This window comes from Danio rerio, chromosome 3 (genome assembly GCF_049306965.1).
Source record: "Danio rerio strain Tuebingen ecotype United States chromosome 3, GRCz12tu, whole genome shotgun sequence".
NCBI classification, from domain to species: Eukaryota; Metazoa; Chordata; class Actinopteri; order Cypriniformes; family Danionidae; genus Danio; species Danio rerio.
Window position 1 is genome coordinate 41,034,944 of NC_133178.1, and position 27,920 is coordinate 41,062,863.

The 27,920-nt window shown below is 36.2% G+C and overlaps 1 protein-coding gene across 2 annotated transcripts in view; it reads right to left on the reverse strand.

The window, feature by feature from the left end:
* Window positions 1-27,920, reverse strand: part of ttyh3a (tweety family member 3a) — a 125,792-nt gene that overhangs the window by 50,677 nt on the left and 47,195 nt on the right. For both annotated transcript variants that reach the window (XM_679082.10, XM_009299697.5), the window contains exons 3-7: window positions 19,509-19,620; window positions 19,145-19,365; window positions 15,012-15,107; window positions 7,833-7,905; window positions 2,912-2,987 (exon numbers count right to left, since the gene is read on the reverse strand). In XM_679082.10, coding sequence (XP_684174.4) covers window positions 2,912-2,987; window positions 7,833-7,905; window positions 15,012-15,107; window positions 19,145-19,365; window positions 19,509-19,620 — 578 coding nt within the window. The remainder of the gene's footprint in view (window positions 1-2,911; window positions 2,988-7,832; window positions 7,906-15,011; window positions 15,108-19,144; window positions 19,366-19,508; window positions 19,621-27,920) is intronic.

Consider the following 27,920-nt stretch of genomic DNA (forward strand, 5'->3'; position numbering starts at 1 on the left):
ATGGTTTATCATCCTCATCCTTCAGCGCTTTTCTCTTCCTCTCCTCTTATCTCTCTCCCATGTGCTCTGTTCTTCAGACATTGGCTTTGCTGTAGACATACTCTTCCAACAAACCGATTAATCATAACCGAGGCCAAAGCTGACATCTCAAACCTGCTTATGCTATATTAATGCATAAAAGCATCCACAGGCATTCACAAAGACACTTTAGATTCCCGCATAGCAGTAATGCTAGACCAATATATCCTCTGCATCTTAAAGGGACTGATTTACTTACACAACATAAAGGACTGCTTCATTATTTACTCAGGGGATATTCATTATGCACAAAAAGGCTAAACTACATTTTTTCAGTACACTGTCGCCAAACGACCCAAACGGGTATAATTTGCATAAAGATGAATATTTAATAATGTGCTGAACACTTTCTCCTCAACAACAAAATGATCAGACAAAAAAAAAAAAAAAAAAACATGACAAAACTGAAGCATCTGATCATGGTGATGGGGATATATTTGCAAAAGCTCTGCAATTAAGCACTCCAGTCAAAGTTTACTTAGTACTTTATACAAGAGATTGCTTTAAACAAGCAACTTTACAGTATTTAACATTAAGGGTGTTTTCATACTAGCACTTTGAGTTCACACCCGGGTTTGTGTGAGGTCAGACTTTGGTATATTTAACTAGTGTAAACGACGTCTTCTGAACTCGTGTGAACCGTATCCAAGTCCGCTCGAAAGAAGTTGTCTGGGGTATGGTACGTGCAAACTGGTCCAGTTCACTTCTGATATGAATGCAATCGTACCAAATAACGGAAGTGAAGTGTCAGAACAAACTTGAGTTTTCATAACGATCAATTGTGTGTTGGTCTGTGTATCACATACTGTTCCTTGGTGAAAAGCGGGACTGACCCAGTGCAAACACAGTGACAATGTCTGTTTGTCTCCTTCAAAAACGACTTCTGCAGTCATCGTATTGTTTTCTGAACATTTTGAACATCTTTCTGTTTTAAATATTCTTGTGGCAGATAGATGCAAGTTGCTCTCTGTATGGGAGATTCAGTAAAAGCAGAACGACAGAGGTGTGCGTACATCTTTCCAATTTGGCACTTTGGCTTTCGTGGCCATCATGTAGCAACAACTGTACACACAACAGCAGCTTGATGATGCAAGCGTACCAGGGTACATAAGGAAAAAAAGACAATGTGAGCACAAACCAGCCAAGAAGGTGGCAAGGAGGGGACAATTAAACTTGGGTTCGGACCAGGCAATCGACCCTGGTGTGAAAGCACCCTCAAAAAAGTAGGCAGACTGGTTTCCAAAACAGATTTGCAGAAGACTTGAGACAATAAAAGGACAGCTTTTCTTTAGCTGGTTATATGACTAAAACATATTTTTTTCCTGTCATAACAAGCTATTAAATATCATGAGGATGAATGCCATATATACTGTAAGGTCACCCTTTAAATGTACAAAGGAAACAAAGGTGTGTCATCCAATTAGTAATAGCAAGGAAACCGACAAGAATAATTTTAGTGAAGATATATGAGGTTTTTGAAAGGTTAAAGTAAGCAAGTTCAAAGAGGAACCGTGGTTTCACAATTTCCAGATGAACTTTGAGTTGTGCAATACAATATGGCCTCTAGTAGTGCCTGCTGAATCATGAACAAAGATCAATCATGCAATTCATAAATATTTTAGCTCATCTCATCTAATCTCTGTTGAAGATGTCAGTGAACTCCTTTAGAATTAATGCTAACTAACAGGTGAATAAAGCGTACATTTTTTTTTAAATTGGTGAGATTTGGAAGAAATTATTTAATACTTAATGTACAATTGAGCTCAGTTTCGAAGCTGCATTAAAAAAAATACACGCATTCAGAAGAAATAGCATTAAAAACAAATAACACAACAAAACATTATTGTGCTAAAACTGAATGAAACTAAGGTGACTCAGTGGCGCAGTAGGTAGTGCTGTCGCCTCACAGCAAGAAGGTCGCTGGTTTGATCCTCGGCTCAGTTGGCGTTTCTGTGTGGAGATTGCATGTTCTCCCTGCGTTCGCGTGGGTTTCCTCCAGGTGCTCCGGTTTCCCCCACCGACATGTGGTACAGGTGAATTGGGTAGGCTAAATTGTCCGTAGTGTGTGTGTGAATGTGTGTGGATGTTTCCCAGAGATGGGTTGCAGCTGGAAGGGCATCCGCTGCATAAAAATGTGCTGGATAAGTTGGTGGTTCATTCCGCTGCGGCGACCCCGGGACTAAACCCGACGAGAAAATGAATGAATGAATGAATAAAGGAAACTAAATGCCCCTTTCTAACCAATGCACAGTAGTTCCACACAATGAAACCCATTTAAAAAAAAAAAAAAACTAAATAGGATTCACATGTACTGGCTAGTGCAAATGTTTCCTTTCCATTAAATATGTCACAGGAACAAAAATTCCCAATGTGCTGAACTCTGAGACCACCTACATTAGGCTTGAAAAAGACTCCACCGACATCCCCGTCATCATGATCATTTCGCTGCAGCCACCCAAAAAGAAATGATCAGACACACATACAACTAAAAACCTAACACCCACACTGTTGTCTCTTCACACTAATTTACTGAGAGCATCCAGCCTCCTGTGGATAATAAGGTCACTTTGAAGAGGAACTGCTGTGTTGAGTAATGCTGATAAAGTGAGGAAGAGAAAGTCAGAAGGAACGCTTCCTCTCTGAGCGAACAGGAAATGAAATAGTGCACGACTGTTCATTCCTCAGAGAACACGGACTAAATTCAGACACACTCATGAGTGAATCACAGTAACACCTGCTGGATTCAGCATCTTATTCACAAATCTGGAGGAGGTAGAAGAAATAAGAAAGACACGCAATATCTTTGTGGTTTTAAAAAAGAAATGAAAAGTACCTTTCTTGATAATCGTGTATTCCTCTGACACCTTAGTGATATACATGTCAGGAGCTGCGCAGAAGTCACTGAAGCCCTAAAATGTGAAAGAAATGCAAACAATGAACATTAGAGGAGTACATTTGACTTTTCCCCCCCTGAAGTTTAAAACATGTCATGACATCAGCATTTCAGTGCAGATCATTTATTGACTAAATTTGTCATAAGTAACAGGAGTCATGTAGTAACACTGAAGACTGATATTATGATGTTGAAAAATCAGCTTTACATCATAGGAATAACTCACATTTTATATACATCACAACAAAACAACCATTTAAAGGGATAATGAATGTTCCATTTACTGTTCTATAAGTAGTTCCAAACCTTTATAGTTTCTTTCTTCCTCTAGAATATATAAACCTGTAACCATTGACATTCATTAATTTATTCATTCATTCTCTTGTTGGCTTAGTCCCTTTATTAATCCAGGGTCACCACAATGGAATGAACAGCCAACTCATCCAGCAAGTTTTTACGCAACGGATGCCCTTCCAGCCGCAACCCATCTCTGGGAAACCTCCACACACACATTCACAAACACTCTCATACACTACGGACAATTTAGCCTACCCAATTCACCTGTACCGCATGTCTTTGGACTGTGGGGGAAACCGGAGCACCCGGAGGAAACCCACGTGAACGCAGTAAGAACATGCAAAGTTCACACAGAAATGCCAACTGAGCTGAGGCTCGAACCAGCGACCTTCTTGCTGTGAGGCGACAGCACTACCTACTGTGCCACTGCTTCGCCCCACCATTGACATTCATAGGAAAAACTAATACTATGAAAGTCAGTGGTTACAGGTTTCCAACTATAATCGTCTTGTGTTTAAGGAAGAAACTCAACAGTTTTAAACAAGTACACAATAGCCCCTTTCACACAGTGATACCAGTAAATATCCGGAAAATTTACGGAACGACTTTACCGGTATATTAAAAAAAGTGCTGTTCACACAGGCGAGGACATTACGGAAATTTTCCGGAAAAGAGCATTCACACATCCATTCCAAAATACCGGTAAATTCTGACATCATTCACTACAAATGAGCTTTAAACGGCTGCGCTTGTATTTGTAAACATTTGACTAAATTACAAACTCTTTTGATGATCAATATTGTAAACAACTTTCACTGGATCATATTCGCATGTCGAGATGTTCATAATATGTGCGTGTGCTGCCGCTCACAGGCTGTTTCATGGGCACACGCAAAGCTTGAAGGTAAACAAACAACGGCTTATCATAAGCATCTTATCGATGATTATTTGCACAGTTGGCATTAGGGAGAACATATAAACGTTATCTGACTAACTTCTAGCAGCTAAATGCGTCTGGAAAAATATTCAAAGGCTTTTATTCTCACAAACCGCGCGGACGTAAATGCGTCTGACTGTTGTGATTGGCTAAAGCAGAAGTTTTACGTCAGCACGTTCTAGACGTGCACGCGCTTATTCCGGAAATATTCCTTCTGCGTTCACACAGCGCAGCATTCCGGCAAATTGCCGGTAATGTTACAACTTCTCTTTCCGGAAAATAGCCAGAACGAATTTACCGGTATTTTCAAAAAGGACCTGTTCACACATACAACCTTTCCGGAAAATTGCCGGTAATTTTCCGGAAAGGTCTGTATGTGTGAAAGGGGCTAATGACTAAATAGCAGCAGAATTTTCATTTCTGGGTGAACTATCCTTTTAAACATTTTTGTGATGACAGTTTTATAATATTACTGTTATAAGTGTATGCTTTGATCAAATAAATTTCCCTCTGTATAAGCATACCAAACATTTGAACTGTAGTGTGTATTACTGTAGTAGTTATTTTCAGCGACAGAGATTTAATTAGCATTCCGACAGCTGGCTGGGCTTTAGCGGTTTGACAAGTGTTGTGTCTTTAAGATGACAAGTCAAGTCAAAAATAGTCCAGCACATAAAAGCGCTTCATCTTCAGATCCCTGAAATCAGTTTTCTTTCTTTGGGAAAGAGTATCTAACTTTCCCATTGAAAAAACATAAAACAAATCAGGGTTTGGTTATTCTGAAACAACCCACTTAAATAGTCTACTAGAAGTAAATTACTCACAGGATAGTTTATATACGAGTTTACTACTATATACTAGATTTTACTAAACGGTAGGTTGATACATTCCTAATGTGTAAATAACGTCTGCTGTAAGATGTGACTAGATTTTAAGTGAACGTAGAAATAGATAGCTCCATGAAAATGCTAACTAAGTCAGTTAAAAATGCACTGACAAACAACTTAAACAGTGAATAATCAATTCAAGCATTGAACGTTATTCATTCATTTTCTTTTCGCCTTAGTCCCTTTATTAATCTGGGGTCGCCACAGTGGAATGAACCGCCAACTTATCCAGCACATGTTTTCACGCAGTGGATGCCCTTCCAGCTGCGACCCATCTCTGGGAAACACCCATACACACTCACTCACACTCGTACACTATGGACAATTTAGCCAACCCAATTCACCTGTACCACATGTCTTTGGACTGTGGGGGAAACCGGAGCACCTGGAGGAAACCCACGCAGACACGGGGAGAACGTGCAAACTCCACACAGAAACGCCAACTGACCCAGCCGAGGCTCGAACCAGCGACCTTCTTGCTGTGAGACAACAGCACTACCTACTGTGCCACTGCGTCACCCCAATGCATTGAACTTTAGCATTGAAAGTTATATTTTGACCTTTACTTCCTTCATGTATCCTGTGTACCTCTTTTGATCAGTTTTAACTGCAGTTTTTGTTTATGTATTCATTTATGTTTAATTGTTGTGTGGCCTTTGTTGTACGTTTTTTTTTTCTATGTGATTTATTCACATAAATTGCCCTCAATGGGACAAAGCATAGTAAACTGAATTTACCATTGGTTGACTGATGAATAAGTAACTGAACCATGATTTTTATTTATTATTTCTTGCATGACTGGGAGATATACATACTGTATGAGTTTTATTATATTATTATTGTAAACATGTATTAAATTAATAATACATTATAATGACACCATTTGCTGTTGTTAAACTATAGCACATGCATTTATACTTGATGTATTCAGGCTAGTGACTTTCATAAAATTAATATAGAAACAGGGCTTGACATTACCTTTTTAGATCACCAGCCACTGTGGCGAGGAATTTTCCAACACTACACACAATTTTGTTGCTGGGAAAATATATTTTACATGCATAAATTTGACATGCTGAAATGACTTGATTTAGGTTTTGTGTTATGCTCACATGCCTCCTCATTCATTTGACTTTTTCTGTGTGAACTTGCTTAATGTGCATGAGCAAATGGGTTATGGTTTCATAGTGTTGCATTGCAATTAGTTTTTATTTCACATGACTTTTCAGGGCTCGACACTAAGGATTTATCACATTTATCTCTGACCACACCAAAAATAAATTAATTATTATTTCTTAGTCACAATTTTTTAAATAATATGTCAACACAAGCAAAATATAGCTGTATACAAGCTATTTTTGTTCAATAAAACCTTTCTTAAAAAAAAAAAAAAAAAAACATTTAAAAAAGAATTATTGCCATCTAAAACTGCACAGTAGTCTGTCCTGTCTAAACGTCTCACAGATCACCAGTACACATAAATGGGGAGTTAATCTCCTATTAAAGCAATGTTATTGTAAAAATTTAAATTAAACCATATATAACAAAATTAATTAAGCAAAAAAAAGCAGGTGGAAAACATACCGTGTGGTATAATAAATGATCTGATCACACGCACACAGTTAAAATTAGGCGCATAACCAGTTCATGGTTAAAGCAAAAGTGGCGACTGCTGCTGCTTACAAGAAGAGCTGCTCTTGACAGCAGCAGAACTGCGGACGCACGAGCATCACTTTATGTCCAATCCATTTCAAAGAGAACCAATCGCAGCAGTTGCAGTTGCTTCAAGCCAGGAAATGGAAACACGCACAATTTTTCAAACAATCGATCGCATCGAATCACATCACCAGTGCATGCAAATAATCCTTCTCTTATTCGGTATTCACCTGCTTTCTTTTGTTTGCGCAAACGCTATTTTTGTCAGTCGTGCTGCAACTCAATTCAAAGATGACATTTGCACGCATATTGGGCCATCTCTCTATTGTAGAGCCCTGCTTTAAAAAAAAAAACTACATTTTAAAATTGATCTTCCGCCAGCCAAAGTGGCTAGTGGGAGTGGGTGTCTAACCAGCCACTGCTGAAATCTACCCGCATTAGCTGGTGTTAATGTCAAACCCTGTTTAGAAACCAGTTACATTTCAACATTGTAATGAGGTCAAATGTGTGTGGTTTTACCTATACGAGTATGATGATCTAAACTTTAAGCTAATTAAAATCTGAAAATTTAAAGGGATATTTCTTTCTCTCTCTTTTTTATTTATTTTATAGGCGCTTCTTCTGTTGAACACAAAACAAGACAGTCTGTAGAATGTTGGAAAAAAAAAAATTGACATCCATTCTAGGAACAAAAAATATTTTTAGTTAATGGCTGCTTTGCTTCCCCAAAAGTCTTCAGAATAACTTCTGTTGTGTTCAAAAGAAGAAAGAAACTTAAACAGGCTTGGAAGAAGTTGGGGGTTAAATTATGTCAAAATCATAATTTTTAGGCATTTTATACATTTATATACAATTTTAACATATGTTATTATTTTTCAATTCTTATCTATAGATTGAGACCTCAGAGCTATGGAACAAAAGCATGTTTTAGGATTTGACACAATTGATATTACTGCTAATGGCAGAAAAAATCTATTAGTGGAATCCGTAGTTAATTCCCCATGCAGCTATAATTCAAGCATGTGCAGGAGACATCATGAATGGAGAAACTGCTACAATATTGTCCTGCGTTAGAGACACTCACCGAGGAGACCGTCAGTTCCAGACCCAGTGAACTCCAGCTGATCACCAGCGCCAAAACACCCAGAATACACACCCTAACAGAACAAAGAAAATCATCATTATCATCATCATAGACAGCTTACATATAATATGAGGTTAGAAACCCTTAATAGAGGGTTTTCTGTGGGGGAAACCAATTATACCACTACAATTTTCATAACGTTCATCTATTATATGAGTGTAATGGTGGTACAATTATGGAGGTGACAGTGGGATTCACAACCATTAAGAAATAAGAACACATTTCTAGTTATGCATGCAGCATGCTGTTACATCTGTTCAGCTTCACAACTGAGTGCGAAAAAACTAATTCATTATAATATTAAAACACATTTATTTTAAATGCAACCTAAATTAATTATAAATGTAAAATTAAAATATATAACTATGTTTGGAAAACAAATATATATAATTGCAAACCAATATAACATTTATTTATATTTCAATTTAATTATAATTTCAATAAAATAAAGTGTACGAGAGATAGAAACTAAATAAATCTGTTCTTGACAAATAGACTACCTGACAAAAGTCTTGTCGCATGTTCAAGTTAAGAACAACACCTATTATCTTGATTTCTAGTTGATCATTTGGTATCAGAAGTGGCTTATATAAAAGGCAAAGGCCTTTAGATTACGCTTATTTTACCAAAATAAAATATGATCATGCCTAGATTTTTCATTATTTAATAAGGACAGTAAAGTCTGACTTTCATCTTCAATGCCTCCTCCTTTATCTAACCTTAGACATGCTTAATAATGTTCATATCTGGTGACTGGGCTGGCCAAACCTCGAGCATCTTGACCTTCTTTGCTTTTAGGAACTTTGATGTGGAGGCTGAAGTATGAGAAGTAGCGCTATCCTGTGGTTTGTGATGTAATGGGCAGCACAAATGTCTTTAAAGGGTCACGAAACACCAAAACACCAAAACACTATTAAGACACCTATATTTCGCTAAAAAGTGTAAATTGGTTGTTTTTGCGTTATTTCAAGCAAATTCGTACTTCCGGTTTGAAACGAATTTTTGAAGCTGCGTCACGGCCATGACATAATAGCGTGTATTCCAGAGTGTGTCTTATTACGTCTTACAGTGTGATGCATTAATGAGTAAGGCTTGGTTCAAACCAATCAGCGCGCTCTATTGTGCAACTTTTTTAATATTCATTACTGTCACAGTGTTTAGACGACAGAGACAACACGTTGTGTTGGCAAAACAAGCGTGAAGTGTTGCTTTTATAGTTTGCTGCCGTTTTTTGTTTTCATTTTCTCTCTGTGAGAGCGCAGCTGGAGTCACGTGTGGATTAACAGTGTACGCGACGCTCGACAACAATAACTTACGTGTCTAAGGAGGATTACTGTTTACCTGAGAGCTGTTCTCATCTGCAAACGCTGAGATCCGGATTCGCTTGTAGTCTCCTCTTAATAAAGACGCGGCTCTAGTTGCTGGTGATTGTCCTGTCTCTACAGATTTGGTAAGTGAGCGACCAGTGCTCTTTGTTTATTCAGTTTGTTCGTATCGAACTAAGTTAACTATTGCACCGAGTGTAAACATGTTAGCACCACAACCTAACTTTAACCACGTGTAGGTTTTTCGCCGCATTTAGTGACCGGAATAACACACGCGGCTTTCTGACACTACCTGCTGTGTGCATCTAAGTTTCCGGGAAATGCGGAGGGTTTTTTCTCTCATTCGCCATGCGGTATCAAACATTGGATGAAAAATACAAGCTTAGAGCAGTTCCTCGAATCAAATATCGCGTTTGTCGCGAGGGGCATGAATGAATTCCCTAATTGATAGAGCCAAACTGCAGGTAAAGTCCACCATTTAATCATTTGGCAAAAAATTCGACTACAGATGTCCATGTAAACACCATCACTTTCTCCCGTGTGTGTGTGTGTGTGTGTGTGTGTGTTTTGACTCTGAAACTCACGCGTGCCCAAATAGACACTCCCACACCCTCCCACTTTAGTTCCTCCGACACTCCCCCCTAAACAGAGCTGGACATGCCCACTTTTCTGACTTTTTCCAAAGTAGAGGTGTGAAAACACCCTGCTGAAACAAGGGGGTTTCATGGCCCTTTAAAGCCTCGGGCTGTTGATGTTGCCATCACTCTGCAGATCTCTCGCACACCCCCATACTGAATGTAACCCCAACCATGATTTTTCCTTTACCAAACTTGACTGATTTCTGTAAGAATCTTGGGTCCATGTGGGCTCTAATAGGTCTTCTGCAGTATTTGTAATGATTGGGATGCAGTTCAACAGATGATTCATTGGAGATATTTACCTTCTGCCATTTTTCTAAATGATCAACTAGAAGTCAAGTTATTATTTGTTGATCTTACAACTGGGATCGACAACAAGACTTTTGTCAGGCAGTGTGTGTTAAAATCCCTTTTTAATTGAAAAACATTTATCTCAAAAATGTTTACTTGTAAACGATATAAAAAACTCATCTATAAATAAAAGACATTTGATTTTTTTTGTGTTAATTTGTGTTGGAAAAACATGAAACAGATTAATTTTTTTTACAAATTTAAGTGGATTGAACTTAAAACAATTAATTCTCTCACAAATAAAAAAATTTCAGCTCATTTCAAATAAGTTTGAACAAACAGCAAACATAATTTTTGTGTGTGTATGTGTAAGTATAAACACATCTGTATCTTTAAATAAAAGCCCTATCAAACAGTATGACAGTATCATTGCATCATAAAATGCTTTTCAAGTCTGCAGGAAGCAGCAACCTAAAGATTTCATGCTTTTAGCAAGTACTACAGAGTGAATCAATACCCTGACATTTATCTTCTGACATGCACTCGAGTCAAACCACCTTTTTCTCTATGCAATATAGATGCAAAATGTTAACTGTCTTGACTTATAGCGAACAAGACGAGCTGGAGGATATCAGTGAGAAAGCTACAGGAATAGAGATGGCAGGCTTTAATGTGAGCTCTAGCCAGGGGGAAATGATGCACTGTTCTCTCCTATAAGAAACATCAGGTTAACGACTGCCTAAGAAACACAATGGCTCCATCTGTAAACAATATGTTCTATATCAGGGCTAGAGGAATGGGTTGTGTGCGATCTGCTAAACACAAGAACACAATCTGTCCCGACACCATGCCCCAAGACAGAAACAAGAAACAAACCTGACAGACAGTCTAGAGAAAGACTCACACATACATTGAAAATAGCTCCCTTTTAAAAACCTAGATTGTCGTCTATCTACACTTTCACATCCTGTTTTTGTTCAAAAGATATGCATACAGCACAAGATAACTAGAGAACTTTGTAAACTTTGTATGTGTCTTTCAATGAGGCGTTTATTTAAAAACAAAATGCTACTTTACCCTCTTCGAGTATGCTATACATCAGTTGTGTTCCAGATTTAAAATCAATTCTATTAATTTCCTCTTCTAGAGTAGTACATATTGAACAAGAAACCTAAATATTTAAAGACTGACATAGGCTGAAACCGAAATTGCCTACTACTTAGTAGGTACTGCATTTGAATTTGAATTTACTACTAAAACATTAGAAACGTATGTTCTTTGCAGTATGAATGTCAGTAGTATGAATGGAACTCGGACGAACTACATCCGCCATTTTGTCATCATCACACGATTCCCATTCATGAATTCTTTCGTGATGCATTTTCATGCCTCTAATGTCTTAGGGCCAAATCATACACCAGGCGCAATGCAGCGCAAGACGCAACGCAATTGTTGTTTGCTAGTTTCAGCTCGACGCAAGAGTCGTTTTGACGTTTTATACCACGCTGTTTAAATAGCAAATGCATTGGTGCTCATATGTGCGCCCATAGGCATTCTGGTCTAAAAAAGGAGGCGTGTTAAGGTACGTTGTTATTTTGAGGAACTATAATAGGCTGCACAACCCTAACCCTAATTATGTATAGGCTAATGGATATTAATGCCTTTGCGCTTTGGCCTTTGCGCATGGATCATCAAAATAGAGCCCTTAAACTTCGATCTTGCTACCCTGCTTAAACATAAGTGTTTTTTTATTTTGATTGCCATAAAGTAAACTGTCAGTTTGAATGATCACTGGATGATTTGTTTGTTCGGATTTAAAGAGTCAATTTTTTTTGAAGCCCCGTTCAAATGAATCTTCGATTCCCTTTGAGTTAACTCGCTACAATGAGTTGAACATTGCCTGTGTAGTCTGTGGATTCATTCAGAGCCAATGAAATGAATTTGGCTTGTTTTATAGCAGAACTTAGTTGTTCAAGCAAATCATCAGCAAGTATTTCAGTTGGTCTTGCAGCAGGGGAATGAGAACAGGGTATTTGTGTTATTTTCTGGATTATTTCATCCTTTTGAGTCCCTTCAAACGGAGCAGTCACCACTTAACACATACACTCCTTCCCTATTTCAGCATCAGAGAAGGGTTTCTTATGTTTTCCCAGGACCCATGCTACTCTTAGCGAGGCTTCTGTTGGCCTGTTGTGTGGCTGATCTAACTATTACACTACTCGTAGCTTCATATGATGATTTTAGCTGGTTTATTTTTGTGGTCCTTACCTCTGTGTTCTGAGGATAATTTTGTTCAAAATGTGTGTGCTTGGATTTATAATGGCATTTTACGTTCGCACTTTTGATGACTGCTACCATCTCGTTGCAGATAAAACACATTGGTTTTCGGCTTCCCGCGGGAAGCACAAAAGCATATTTATTGGTCCACCCAGTCTTAATCTCGTGGTTTTCAAAATCAACTTTTCAAGTTTTGAGCACGCCATTTTCACGTTCAGTCTGCAAAAAAGTAAGTTAGCTATATTTACACTGTTCGGAAATGATGACAACTCCTGTTTGCTTGCAACGGTAGATAAAACTTACAGCCTGAAGTGCGCAAGATAGCGAGAACGTGAGCGAGTGAGTGACGTAGTTGTCATGTTGCTATAGCGATGCTGGCTGTTACAACTGCTGTGATTGGACATAGTTGAAGCAGCCAAATGAAGTTGAATCCTCAAAGATATATCGCGGAATCACAATTGCGCACTCAATTAAAAACTCATTTGGATTAGGATTAAATTAGCATGCCGGTTTTGGCCTCGGTCCAGATTATTCATGTCTGGGTCCGGATGCGGACTGGCCTAGGCTATATGCACAGCTAGAGTTTCTTTCCATACCCAATAAACTTCCAGTGAATGGTTAATATGACTTCTTTCAATTTTATCCGGTTCCTTTTACAGCATCTATGTTGTAAAATCATTAAAACATAACCAGCTAAATAGACTTCAGCACTCATTTAGTTGTTCAAGTGTAAAATAAGATGAAGATAAAATAAGATGATGCCTGTCGGGATCAGAAGGCTAGCGTAGGAACTCCATTGAAAATACTGGGTTGAAATAAATGTTCACATTTTAAAGATATGGCGTGGCGTGTTATTTAATGTACAGTATGTGATAGTACAAATGTATGTAAAGGTACAAATGGAATCAAACATATAATATGTCAAAGATGCCAAAAGAATAAAATATGTTTCATAGAAAAGCAAGAGTAGTATAGGCAAATGCTAAGGGCGCTGTACATCCAGGGGGGCGCCAGAAATGAGCGCGGTTAAGTTGGTTTTGTTTTCGATATTCCTGACACATTCAGTTATAGCGGCAATAACTCAAAAACCTCTTACCCTAAAAAGATCTAAAGTGTGTTTTCGACAAAAAGACAAAGCTGGCTAGGTTTCAGAGCTGTCTTTTTCTTTTTTTTTTTCTTCCTCTTTTTTTTTTTTTTCCTTCGCTCGACATTACGATCACTGCTCCCTTTAAGCCCTCGCAATATGCGTTTAGCCAAGAGAGCTCGCGCTGAGCAGAGCTCTCAGTAAGGGACAGTAAGACAAGAGCGTCTTTTTGTTTTTGTTTTGTTTTTTGCTCCGTTCAGCGCGAGCTCTCCCGGCTAAACACATATTGCGAGGGCTTAAGTTTGTGTGTGTGTGTGTTTGTTTGGTGCTGTCTATGTTTGTGCATGTGTGTGAATGAGAGACAGTGTGGTACTGTGTCTGTGTGTTTATACAGACAGCTTGTTATAGCCTCCCCCAAAATATAACACTGTGTATGGAAAGCATCGTCAATGCACCGTGATGCACAGAGATATCGAATTGAACCGATCTGATGGCATAATAATCGTAGCCGAACCGTGAGACCAGTATAGGTTCACACCTTTAGTTGAAATGTATTTTTTGTTAATCATATTTTAAATATGATATTTTTGTTCGAAAATAAATATCAATCAAAAATCAAATCAAATGCAGTGCTTCTTGTACAATCTGAGACCTACCTTAAATCAAATTTCAATCAGACAGTGAAGATTGTTGATTTTAAAGAAAACAGACCTTAAACACGACATTTTTGTAACTGTGTACAGTTTACTGGAAGCGTTTGACCCAGAATACTGAATTAAAAGTCTGCATACTTCTGCATGCACCCTATAGATGAGCAAGGATATAATTTAAAACTAGTCTAACTGTGTTTGTTTGACAGATAAAAGGTGTATATTGAGAATAGCTCAGGAGTGAGTATATGATGGGGTAATTATATTAATTATGTTATACTTTTGGGTGAAAACTATTAGTTTAAACAAAATTACTTGCACATCAAATAAGGTTGTGTGGCAGAATGTTGCCGTCTAAATTGAGTGTTTCAAATTAGTCACGCATTCCAGTTAGGATGATGTCTATGCAGAGAGTAAACAGTGAAATAGCTCACTGTAATGTAAAACAGAGTTAACTTGTCTGATTTTCATGCTACTTTATTCAGACACAGGGGAGAGCTCGTCACAAAGCACGTTCTTCTGTTTTTCTGCTGCGTCTTTGAATTAACTTCCAAGCAGGGATGGAAAAGCAGAGAAAAAAGACACAATATGGTTTCTCTGCTGGAGCTAAAACAGAAAAGCATAACTAACACTTCAGAGCAATCTGGAATAACCACGTTTAGAGTCTGAAATCATTCACCAGGGCCTCATGGAGCGGTGTCGACATCTCATGGGCATGTCATTTGAGAGGCAGGAACAGGGCTGCACCAAATGCTGTTGCTCATACAGTGTGCTGGTTTTAACAGGCACTAAAGCTTCATTCTGTTCGTTGTAAAACCCATGATGTAAAGACAAAGTTATATGAGCTGTCTTACCCAATCAGAGTGCCTTTAGAGTTGCGGATGAGGCCGAAAAGCACCAGTAGGCAAATAAGCACATCAAACAGCAGCAGACCCAAATATCCCAGCCATCTAAAAGACAAACATACATTTACATTAATACAGTACAACTGCTGTAAAACTCATACAGCAAATGCAACTAGCAGTGCATAACAATGCAATGCAAACACAAACACAATAAAATGTTAGCTGAAATTGTGTGCGTGAGAGACAGAGATAAAGATGGAGTGACAGACCGCACAAAAATGCATGCAGAGTTCTAAATTGTTGTAAATGAATTATAAAATGTTGATTATTAAATATACTATTAATTATTGTTTTTTATTATCACTATTACTGTGTCATTTGTTTTCATATGTTCTGTTTAATGTAAACATCACAAATGTTTTGACAATATATACAGTTGAAGTCAGAATTATTAGCCCCCCTTATTATATAAATAAATATATAATAAAAAATAAATATTTCCCAAATGATGTTTAACAGAGCATGGAAATTTTCAAATAATGCCTGATAATATTTTTTCTTCTGGAAAAAGTCTTATTTGTTTTATTTTAGCTAAAATAAAAGCACTTTTTAATTTTTTAAAAAACCATTTTAAGGTCAGTATTATTAGTCCCTTCTAATTCTTTTTTTCGACTGTCTACAGAACAAACCATCTTTATACAATGACTTGCCTAATTACCCTAGGCTTCCTAGTTAACCTGATTAGCCTAGTTAAGCCTTTAAATGTCACTTTAAGCTGTATAGAAGTGTCTTGAAAAATATCTAGTCAAATATTATTTACTGTCATCATGGTAAAGATGAAATAAATCAGTTATTAGAAATTAAAACTATTATGTTTAGAAATGTGTTGAAGAAATATTCTCTCTGTTAAACAGATAATAATAAAAAAAAACATTAAAACATTAATAGGGGCTAATAATTGTGACTTTAACTAGACGTGACATTTGAGAGAGAGAAAGATTATTCTGATTATTTTGTTTTTATTTATTTATTATTATTATAATTATTTTATTTATTTATTAATTATTTTTAAATGATTTTTGTTATTACATTATTTACCTACTACTACTACTACTATTTACTAAGGTTTTTTGACAATACCAGGCAAAAACTTGTGAGTCAGTTTTTAATGTTTAAAAAAAATTGCGACAATTATTAAAATGTAAAAAATTGTTAAATTATTCAATATTTTTATAACATTATAAATAACTGCTTTATTATTGTATGTAGTTTCAAATTAAATTATACATCCAGTCATTACTGCTTTTATTACCATTACCATTAACAATAACAACAATTTTTATTTCAATTATATATATATATATATATATATATATATATATATATATATATATATATATATATATATATATATATATATATATATATATAATTTTTTTTTTTTTTTTTAGAGTGATTTTTAAAGCATCATGACTCATGACTGGAGTAATGAAGCTAAAAATCTTTAAATTCACTGGAATAAAAAATAGAGAGAGAAAGAAAGAGAACTACACGGAAATACTACTGTAAAATGTCTTAACCATTTTATTTTATCGGATATTTTTACTTTTTTTTTCTTTCATAATATTTTTCTTTTTTGCCGTTTTCTTTTCTGTATATACAGTTAAAATCAGAATTATTAAACCCACCTTGAATTGTTTCTATTTTTTTTTATATTTCCCAAATTATGTTTAACAGAGCAAGGAAATTTTCACAGAATTTCTGATAATATATATGTTTTAATATATATATATATATATATATATATATATATATATATATATATATATATATATATATATATATATATATATATATATATTTTTTTTTTTTTTTTTTTCCAAGAGAAAGTCTTATTTGTTTTTTTTCTTTTTTAAAAACCATTTTAACGTCAAAATTATTAGCCTCTTTAAGATATATATTTTCGATAGTCTACAGAACAAAAGTTGTTGACATTTCAGTTGGCTTCTTTTGTAGCTCAGCAACAATATAAAGAAACAATAAGTTACAATAAATTTGAAAAGTCATATCTGTCAAAGGCATTCGCCCTAACCACCTCCCCATTATTCTCCCTCTCTTTTCAGATTGGACTGTGGGCCAAATCAAAGGTTAAAATCGGCCAACTGAGCCTTACTTTGGGCATCTATTATATAGAGGATGAAGAATTCATTTGCATAATGAAATAACTCAACTTTTTTACATTTTAATAAATTATGTTTCATTATTGTTGAAAAGTTTATCAAAATCACAATTTATGAAAATAAAATGCACACATAATCTTTAAAGGAACATAACTGTCAGCTGTTGACCGACAGGTGACACAAAATTGCATATTACAATGATTTCTAATGGATTGTGTAACCAAAGCGGAGTTTAGTGATTTATGAAGCTTAGCCATTAAAGGAGCTGTTGCTGGGTAAACATTGCAACTTTTGTATAAGCAGACACAACTTTCATTTATAGAATCAAAACCAAAAGTGTTTAGTTTATTGCGTTATCTTGTTTTGGATATCTATAATGAAATAAGTTCTCTTTTTTAAGGACTACCGAGACCCCAGGGCAGTTTCTTTCACAAGGAAATGGAAATAACTGAAGAGAAGCTGTGGGTGAACAGAATACTAATTTCTACTCTCTCTAAGAGTGCACTGGGCTCAACTTGTGATACAGAGAAAGCCTTTGAGCACTGTTTTTTTTCCTTCTCCAGAGTTTTATTTTTATTTCCTTTGGATAGTTGGGATCAATTACACCAACACTTTATCATGTGCTTCAAAAACATTTCTAGGACTGTCATGGTACCAAATTTTCAGTTACCAATGCCAAGGAATTTGCAAATATTTCATTCATTCATTCATTTTCCTTCGACTTGGCCATTTATTTTTTCAGGGGTCACCACGGCAGAATGAACCATATACTATTCCAGCCGCAACCCAGTACTGGGAAACACCCATACACTCTCAAATTCACACACACTCATACACTACGGCCAATTTAGCTTACCCAATTCACCTATACCGCATATCGCTGGACTGTGGTGGAAACCACAAGACCTGAAGGAAACCAACGCTAACACAGGGAGAACATGCAAACTCCACACAGTAATGCCAACTGGCTCAAATTATTTTTTGTTACCTATAAAAAAGGCTGTGTCTATTATAAAAAATGTTTATAGATCAGATCCTCTCATTTAAGCCCTTGGTTTACCTGCGCGGCTGTTGATCAAGTTTAGTTCAGTCACAGCAGGCTGTCAAGTACTGTTTGTGTTTGGTTTACTGAATCACGCATGTGCAGAATTATCGGTTAACCGCTTCTAAATGTGATCTCAGTGTAACATATCTGTTCTAATAACTGAATAACAGTATATATATTGGTTTATTTCGAGTCAGACGGGGGTATTAGGACTGTTAAAAAGTTAGTAGTTAGTGATTAAGAGTGCTTACTGAAGACGCAAATCATTTCAAATGATTCAGTTCGATTTGGTGAACTAGTTCAACCGGTTCACTTAGAAGATCCAGTTAAAAAGATATGTTCGCGATCACACTCACTAATACAGAAATAAAAGCCATTATTGGGCACAAATGTGTTAAAATAATAACTTTCAGTCTCTGTAATTAATGCTGTTGCCATGCTACTGTCATGTCCACTCGTTGTTTTTGTCACGGGAGCAACAGCGAGGATAACTGACTCGATCTGGCCAATGGCAGCTGGATGACAGACTATGAGGTGCCGTATGGGTCAAACACCTGGCACTGCGAAGTAAACAGATTTACTTCTAAAAGGCTTACAGTAAGATTATGCATTAAATATATTTACAAAGATGAAACGAAGGTCGTTTTTGCTTTAATTGTAGTTAGTTTCAGTTAGTTTTGCACAGCATGCACACAAAACAGTTTCAGTTAGTTATAGTTTTTTGTAAGAACTCGCTTTTATTTCTATTTCAGCTAATGAAAATTAATTCAAACTTTCATTTTTTTCGTTTGTTTTCGTTAACTATAATTATCTTGGCACCTACTGGTCCATATATATATCAGCTGATAACGTTCATTCAATCGATTGATAACATTTGAAGCAGGTGTTTCACCAATACCTCGCTTCTCGTGACGTACCTGTACCAGTCATACAGCTCAATCTGGGTTGCCAGATCCTCCAGGGAGACGCCGAGGTTGCTCCAAAAGGGGATGTCGGCCATCTGACGAACCAGCTCGCTCCGCTGATCCTGCAGTTTCTGAATGATGGACAAATAGTCTGTGTGTTTTGCATACTGCTCCTTTAGTATCCGCAGGTTTTCATCCACAGTTTGGCTCTGAGCTGAAGTACTTTCTGACACCTACAGAAAACACATTTGATTTGTAAGCGCGTTTCTCGAGCGGCAGATCACACAGTGATGCATTGGTATATAAGCATGTGTCAGTGAGATTGTAAACCTAAGTGTTTTGGAGGGATGTGAATAAAACTATATCAGTGCCTCACCAGTCTGTGAACTCCTGACACGGTGCGGTTGGCATGCCGGAGAGAGTAGGTAAGCCGACTGACGCCGTCACAGGTCTCGCCATTCCCATAGAAACCAACAGCAATGCCAGCACTGAAAGAGACAAAGAGAGAGTGCTGTGAGGAGGAGCAGGACTGGGGCATGAAGGCCTTCAGGAGAACTCAGAGAACACTGAGGAATAGCTCAGTAATGTCTTAAACCATGAAGGCAGAAGGCAGATGACACACACACATGACTGTTACTTATATGCATTCAGGATAATGTTTTACAGTAAGTCACTTCCCACTCTGTTTTACTACCATTGACCTGAACATCAAAAGAAAAAAGAAGTGACCAACTTTGGTTCCTGCTGACTTGTATTGTACTTCATCTTGTCACAAGATGTTAAGTGAAGTTTTCATTACATCAACTTTTGGGTCCTTCAGGTTTGTCATTCAGTTATACAAGTTTTAAAAGCACAGTGCTTCCCACAGCTTTGAAATATACTTGTGGAGGTAGATAGATTGAAACACCTTTTACCCACAGCACACAAGTAGTTACCTTTTTTTTTAAACACTAATTTTATTATTATCTGTTTTGAACTTGTTTTCTTTTCAATGGGTTAAAGTAAAACAAAAAAAGACTGTTGAAATAAATTTTAAAAATCTATTATTTCTCTTTTACACTATTCAGGAGCCCACTGACAGGTCAAATCTGATTCTCTTTATCTCTCATTCAAGGTCAGACTGCATTATTGGCATGACATTTAGTACAATATTGCCAAAGCATTTTAGATGTATAAAATATGCAATACATTGACATTATCAAATTAATAACATATACAGCAAATGATACATAAATGACAGGAAAGGGAATAACAACAGACATCTCTAAAAATAATCATAATTACAAGAATAAATTGTGTAGATTATTTAAATAAGACAAATAAGCTGATTCTCCATTTCCAATGGTGTACAAATATTCTGCAGAGATTAAGATGTAATTCCGTCCTCTCTGGGTATTTAGCAAACTTTTTCTGATTCGTTTAGATTAAAGAATTAATTATTTGATGTCTCTCTCGCTCTTGTGTTTGTGCGCATAAAATTAACGACAGCTTAGGAAACCGAAGCAAAACCAAATACTGAACATTTTGGTACATTTTACTCCCGCCGTACACAAAATGTTGTTGGTCTCTCTGGGTCTGTGGGGTGTCTGTGGGAGGGTTGACAGTTCTTGCACGCACAGAATGAGATTTTCCACTTCTTTATCGACCATGGATGTTTGTTTATAATGGGTGGATACAAAAAAGTGTAAAAGAATGATAATGATAGTAAAAAAAGTGTCACTAAATATACTTGGCTAGCCATTAATATACCTGTAAAGTCTATGTGGGAAGCACTGAAGTGCATTCCTTTAAAATCAATTTTATGGTCACATAAAAAATAAATAAATTAAGCTTCAGTTTGACAATCGTTTTTGGGTTTTTGGTATCGGGATCAAAAATTATGACAAAAAAGTTACATTAAATTGACACATTTTAAAAAATACTGCTTTTTCCTTTATCTGTATCTTTAACTTTATCAAATTATCATAAAAAATTGGATGATTCTGTATGCATTTTGTTATTTTGTGTGATACTGCATGTTATATTAAGAGGAAACCAGTAAAAACTTCTAATTAAAATTAAAATGCTACAATTTGTATAGACTTAAAATGGTGGACTTGAACACACTTCAAATTTTGTCTTGGTTGTTAAATAGCAGTAAAGTGATGATATAAGAATTCAACTATTCATAATTCTGAAGTTGAATTATTATGTTTGAGATATGCATGTCATTTGCCATTGATAACCTTATTAGAACATTTTTTTCACAGGTAAAATGAGACATTTGTCATTTTCATCATTCCCTCCTGCATTATATAGGCTAGAGTAGTTATACTGACACTGTTAAACATTTATTTCATGCACAACAATGTTCGCTATGAATGCTCTGAATGTCCTCTTGGTAGTAAACAAACAGTGCATCAGTGAACTATACCTTATAAATACAGTAAGTGACAATTTTAACACCATTTGGAGGTGTCCATGTTGCTGAGCAATGTATATAAAACAATGTGAAGGCTTATGCGACCACCTTTACGCTTCTCTCCTGACCTTGAAAATATAATTTGCTAAATCACAGAAAAGCTAAATTAAGATCATGTATAGAGTAGAATCAAGATTGCAATCTTTTTACGAATAATCGTGCAGTCCTAATTTGAGCGATACAGCATATGGGCATTAATGCATATACTTAATATGGCTCATACCTTTAAAAGTTGCTTGTTTAAAAGTCTTAAAGCCTAACCTGTAAAGATGACTGGGATGTGTTGACTTCTGCAAGTGTAATATAACCTCTAAAACTTAAAGCACACAGCTACTCACAGCCAATCACCTGAACTGTTAACAGTTAACAAGAAGCTTTTTTTGTCCACGAAGATTCTTTAGTCCATTTAGTCCAAGTGTTTTTGCACATGTGAGAGCCCCAAACAGAAACACAGTGGTCAGACAATCAATAGCACTCAGTGAAACTCAACACACAGTTGGGCTACTACAACAGCCCTGGGAAAACAGATATGAAAACCAATCGATTGTGCTAACAGCTTTGACCCACCAGAAGAAAAAAACAAAAAAGAAAAGAAAAAAATAGTATTCGGGTCATAAACATACGCTGCCCCACAAACCCACTGAGATTTTTCATTAAAGTTACCTTCTTTTAGAGAACAACCAAAACATCCCACTTAAAGGTTTAGCTGACCAAAAAAATTAATTAGCTAAAAATAAAATAAAAAATAAATAAATAAAATACTATTTACTAAGTGATTCCAAACCTGCTTTTGCTTCTTCCTTCTGTTGAATCCTAAAGATATTTTAAAGGATGTTGAAAAAACTCCCTCACATATTTTTCACCATTGTCAACCTGTTCCCAACATTCGTCCAAATCTGTTTTGCGCTCAATAGAAGAATGAAAATCAAATATTTACACCCGCTTGAAGAGAAGTAAAAGCGAGAACATTTTCATTTTTAGATAAACTCTCTTAACTTGTTGCCTCACCACCAGATGGCGTAACAGTGCAAGCAGCCAATGGGGGTTCTGAATCCCACTCATTCCCATTCCCCACCCTCTCTCACTCAAGTATATCACCCAACTCCATTGTAAAGCACACAATCAGCGGCCACCCTGCTTAGTGGGGTTCTGCGGCCAAACAAAGAGCTATTCACCGCATGACAGGCCTTGCAGCTTTCAGCTAGAGTACGTTTAAGACACATTCCATGCGCTCGCCAGTCTTATTGCTTTCCGATCAAAGTCTAAGTATTTAGATTCACAAATTACATGGATGTGAAGAAGCCATTGTCACTGTGGCTTAACGTAGGAAGGAAGTCGCTTGAGTTGAATCCAATGACAGTCGCTTAGCCTAGCTGTATTTTTTATAAACAAGCAGCTATTTTGTGTGAGATTTATTGGGTTTATGCTGCGGTGTTTGTTCGGGACGTGTTGCGGCTTGAATGTGCAGATCAGGAAGCAGATGTCACCTCGCCGTCCCCCCTGAGGCTGTGGTCATGTGACCCATTAGAGAGGTTTCAGTGGAGTTCCCAGCATTCCTACAACACAGCAAATCTGGATAATCTGCGAGAGCAACGTTAACTAAATACACAAATACACAGTGTAATCCCTCATAGCAGACTCTGGATGACTAGACGGTGTTATGTGGGACATTTCCCATATTGTTTGTAGTAAACAATTCTAATGCTACTTGCGAGTTTACAGTAAAACAAGACAAAACAGTGACTTCACTGAGAAATTATGTGGATGCTGAGGTTCGTTTTTTCCCCCAAGAAGGTTGAAATAAGTTAGTAGTTTGGACACAATGTGTTGTTGGCATTAAGTGATTTTCCTTTTTAAATAGTAAACGAATAATAAAAACATATACTCATGAAAAAAGTCAATGAAGTTCTTTCTTTCTTTCTTTCTTTCATTTTTTTCATTCATTTTCTTGTCGGCTTTGTCCTTTTATTATCACAGCAGAATGAACCGCCAACTTATCCAGCACGTTTTTACACAGCGGATGCCCTTCCAGCCGCAACCCATCTCTGGGAAACCTTCTTTCTTTCTTTTTTTTTACTTTTCTTTTCTTTTCTTTTCTTTTCTTTACCTAGCTGGTGATGGTGTTCATTCGTCTGTCATTCAATTTTGAAAGGTGTTTTATATTTCATTAATATGTTTATATTTAGTATTTATATTATAGAGAGTATATACAGGAATCAGAGAGTGAAAGTCAATAGATTTTAAGACCTTTTTTAAGACTCTTTCCATACATTTTAAGACCTTATAACCACTTTAGGTTTCAACCGGAAACACTGATAAGATTATAACTTACAGTATAATTCCTAATTATTAATGTAAGAAACTAATCCTAAACTAAAACATTATTCATATACTGAATAAAAATCTATTGAATGTAGATAATTTAGCAGGTATGTGCCCAAAGAACTGCAGAAATAATGGTGATGCCTTGATTTCAGCAGTAAACAAAAGCAGCAAGATGTCAAATCTAGCAGGATTTTATTGATTGGATAAACTACAGAGCATCCTGATATTCGCAGATTTAATTTAGGCATGCTCTAGCATACAACCATACTTTGCATAATCAAAAATGATATAAAACTGAATACCCCCTTGCAAAACAGCATTTAAGACTTTAATACTTTAAAGGGCCCTTAATTTCTCTACAATGATTGATCAACTTTTAATACTTTTTAAGACCCCGCGGATACTATGATTATATTTGTACATTCCAAAGTTCTAAATAAAGTGAGAAAAAAAGAAAATCACACATAAACAAGCATTTTTGAGTTTATACGCTAAAATGTAGCTTTTTTAAAATAAAAATTTCCATGTCGTCAAAATAAACCTAATTGATTGAAAATACAACATTTTTGTCATATTGTCCAGCCATAAGTGTGACCACAAAAATATCTCTGCATATTACAGTCAGAATTATTGAATTATTAGTGTTCACAGCCACACTTGTTTACTGAAATTAAGTGGAAACTCACACACAGAAGGCTCAAAGCTCACACACCCCATACAGCAAAATATAATTACTTTAATAACTACACTTAAAGATGGAGAATATACTTAAAAATGTTAGTTGTTAGTTTACATCTCAAACACTTTTACCAGCACAGGAAGACGATGTGTTAGCAGCACATGTATTTACAGTATCACCCATATCTGTCACCTCTTCAAACTATATATGTGAACAAAATGCTCAAAAATGAGCACTTCAAGCAATACTCCACATGCACTCATATCAAACTTTTATTGTATATTGAAATAAACAATACTCCCTTACTGGCAGTTCATTCCACTGTGGCAACTTCTTATAAAGAATGTCGAAAGGAAAGTGAGATATGGCACTGTCTTAACATATTGCTATATATGAGCAACATCACACTCGTAGCAGTGAGATTTGGCTGTATATCGGCTCTGGTGGAATGCGTGACTTGGCCTGAGACCACAGGTCAAGTGCCTTAGTGTTCCACCAGTGATGATATAAAACCATACCGCACTGTTACGAGTGTGATATTGCATTTATACAACAGTTTGACGACATAATCGTGTATATATAAAAGAAAATCAAACACAGAGAGTCTCAAAATCCTTTTGTACGAAGAACTACTGTCTTCCGACATTCATTCACATTTGCAGCTAATGGTCAAAACAGCAGAAGCTGTTGCTTAAAAACTAGTATTTGAGGCTGAACAGCATGAAATGTCATCAGTCTACAGAGCATACCTGTCAACGTTAGGATGTGAAAATAAGTGATATGCCCATGAATCTCATATTTAGATGTTTCATTTGATTAGTTTGATTAGAGGTGTCACTTTAAAATGAGCACATCTAACGCTATAATGAAAGCATTTGATTATTTTCTTAACTATTTATGCTCATTTAGGACAAAATTAGTTGTGTTTGAAAGAAAACCCATCAAGATCGACATGTTTAGATGTTATTATTATGATTAGTTATGTGTATATGTCTGTTCAAACACGCACCCAAAACCCAGACTTTCACTCCCCTTCAAATTGCGTGTAAGGAGTCCGTGTTGGAAATAGCATGTATACATCACTATGGAGTGCGTCTGACAATTACGAACCACTACTTGACTGCTTGAGGATTGCAAAGGAGCAATGGTGCCTGTAATGTAAAGAAAGGGAATCGCTTCGTTTTTATATTCATTTCAAAGTGTTTTCATGCCTAAATAAAGCAAAAGCACAAAACACATTCACATTTAAGAGCAAGGTGTGTCTCCTGGTGGTTTGGCAGTATGGGTTGAGTATAGTAAGTATCGGCTACTTGATGTTTAATGGCGCCCTTTATAGAAAAATTTAAAATATGTGAGGAAAAACAGGAAAATACCTTCACGGGATTATAGCGGGATAGAACTGTAAAATACAGGAGAATAGAAAAAATGGGAGGGTTGACAGGTATGCTACAGAGATTTCCCAGTATTTCTCGGTTGCAATAGGGAGATCACAATAGTTAACCCTGAAAAAGCCAAAGCAAAGCAAATACTAGCAGATTACTATGGTATAAATACAGCGCTACAACATACAAGCGGAGTAATACACAAGGGTGAAGAGGCTGTATGAGTGCTGTTATTACAGAATATCACACAGCTATCAGCCAATCAGATTGGAGAACCAGGACATTTGTTGAAATCAATATATCATACAAACCTGAAAAGGCATTCCCACAGTGGCAGTGTCACATAATATATTAATAAGTCAACACAAAATGCCAGCCATAAAACAAAGAAAAAGGCCAGTAGTGAGATCTACAAGGTCTGAAGCATTAAATCCTACAAAGACATCTCAGATAACAGTTTTACTGAGAGATGGGAAGAGATTGTGCAGACTTGAGCAAGATCTGACCTGAGGATGAATCAATCAACGCTGGGTCAATAAAACTTTTATCCTCTATAATAGCAAGCTCAATCTGCTAGAAACCCTCTATTCTTAGCAAATGGTTGGTCTATACTACAAACAAATAAATAATAAATAAAAAAAACCACATGACTCAACAAAATCTATTGCTGATGCTGGGAGGCAGACATAAGTTGTGTAACATAAAGCATAAGTAATGACCTGCGAGGTCTGATCGATGTGAATGGGGTTAAACGCTCCTTCGAGAATAAAACTCCATTGACTGGACAGACCGCACTGGGCTTTCTCATTACTCATGCTTGCCCTGTTGCGCCCTTCCCCCCTAAAGCACAGCTATCCTGAATCACCAGCCATTTGGTTAAGTGGAGTGTCACATGGTTAAGATGAGACCGGTTTAGTCACTAAGTGCCTGAACTTGTGTTCTTGGCAAAACAAATGGCTCTCATGTGCCAATTCATTTAAAGAGGAGTTAACTCAAGCAAAGGTTTGTCAGTCAATTGGCCTCAAGTCAACATTATTTATTAGTGCTCAGTAAAATATTCATTCTTTAAAAAAAAAAAAATTCTCAAAGAGCAGCTTTACTGAGATTTTTTTCAACGCATTTTTAAACATAAGGTTTTAATAACTAATTTCTAATAAATAATAAATTTAGTTTGTCTTTGCCTTGAAGACTAGGCATAATACTTGTCAACTTAGTTTACAAGACACCACCGTATTTAGCTTAAAATGTCATTTAAAGGCTTACATTGGATAATTATGTTACTAGGAAAGTTAGGTGTTTTTTTTTTTTTTCTGTAGGCAAACGAAAAACAAACTAATCTTAAAAATTCTAATAATAATGACCTTAAAAATGTTTTTAAAAAATAAAAACTTATTTCATTCCAGCCAGACTAAAACATAAATTATATTAACATAAGACTTCCTAAATTAAAAATGTTTTACAAAATACTGTGGAAATGTTTTTGCTCTGTTAAACATCAACAACAAGAATAAAACATTCACAAGAGGGCTAATTATTTTAGGCCCTATATCGTACACCCAGCGCAATAAAGTGCAAGACATGTTTGCTGCAACGTGTTGCTATTTTCAGACAAACACAACAATTTTGAGGAACTAAAATAGACTGTGCAATAGACCAGCTGAAAGCAGGTCTAAAGTCCAACGCAGAGAGCGTTGTTGAGCACCTTATTTGTTTTAATAAAAACAAGCTTAGATTTCTCCACCGATCAAGTTTTTTACCATATGGGGCATAGGATGCGTGTTTGTGTATAACTAAAAAACTAAACTTTTTTGAATACACTTTGTTATTATTGTTCATTTATTCGTTTCCTGGAAATTAGAACTAAATTTAGAAATAGTTTTGAAACAAATCTTTGTGCTTAACAAACAAAATTAAGTAGGCTAATAGATGTCTTCAGTGGAG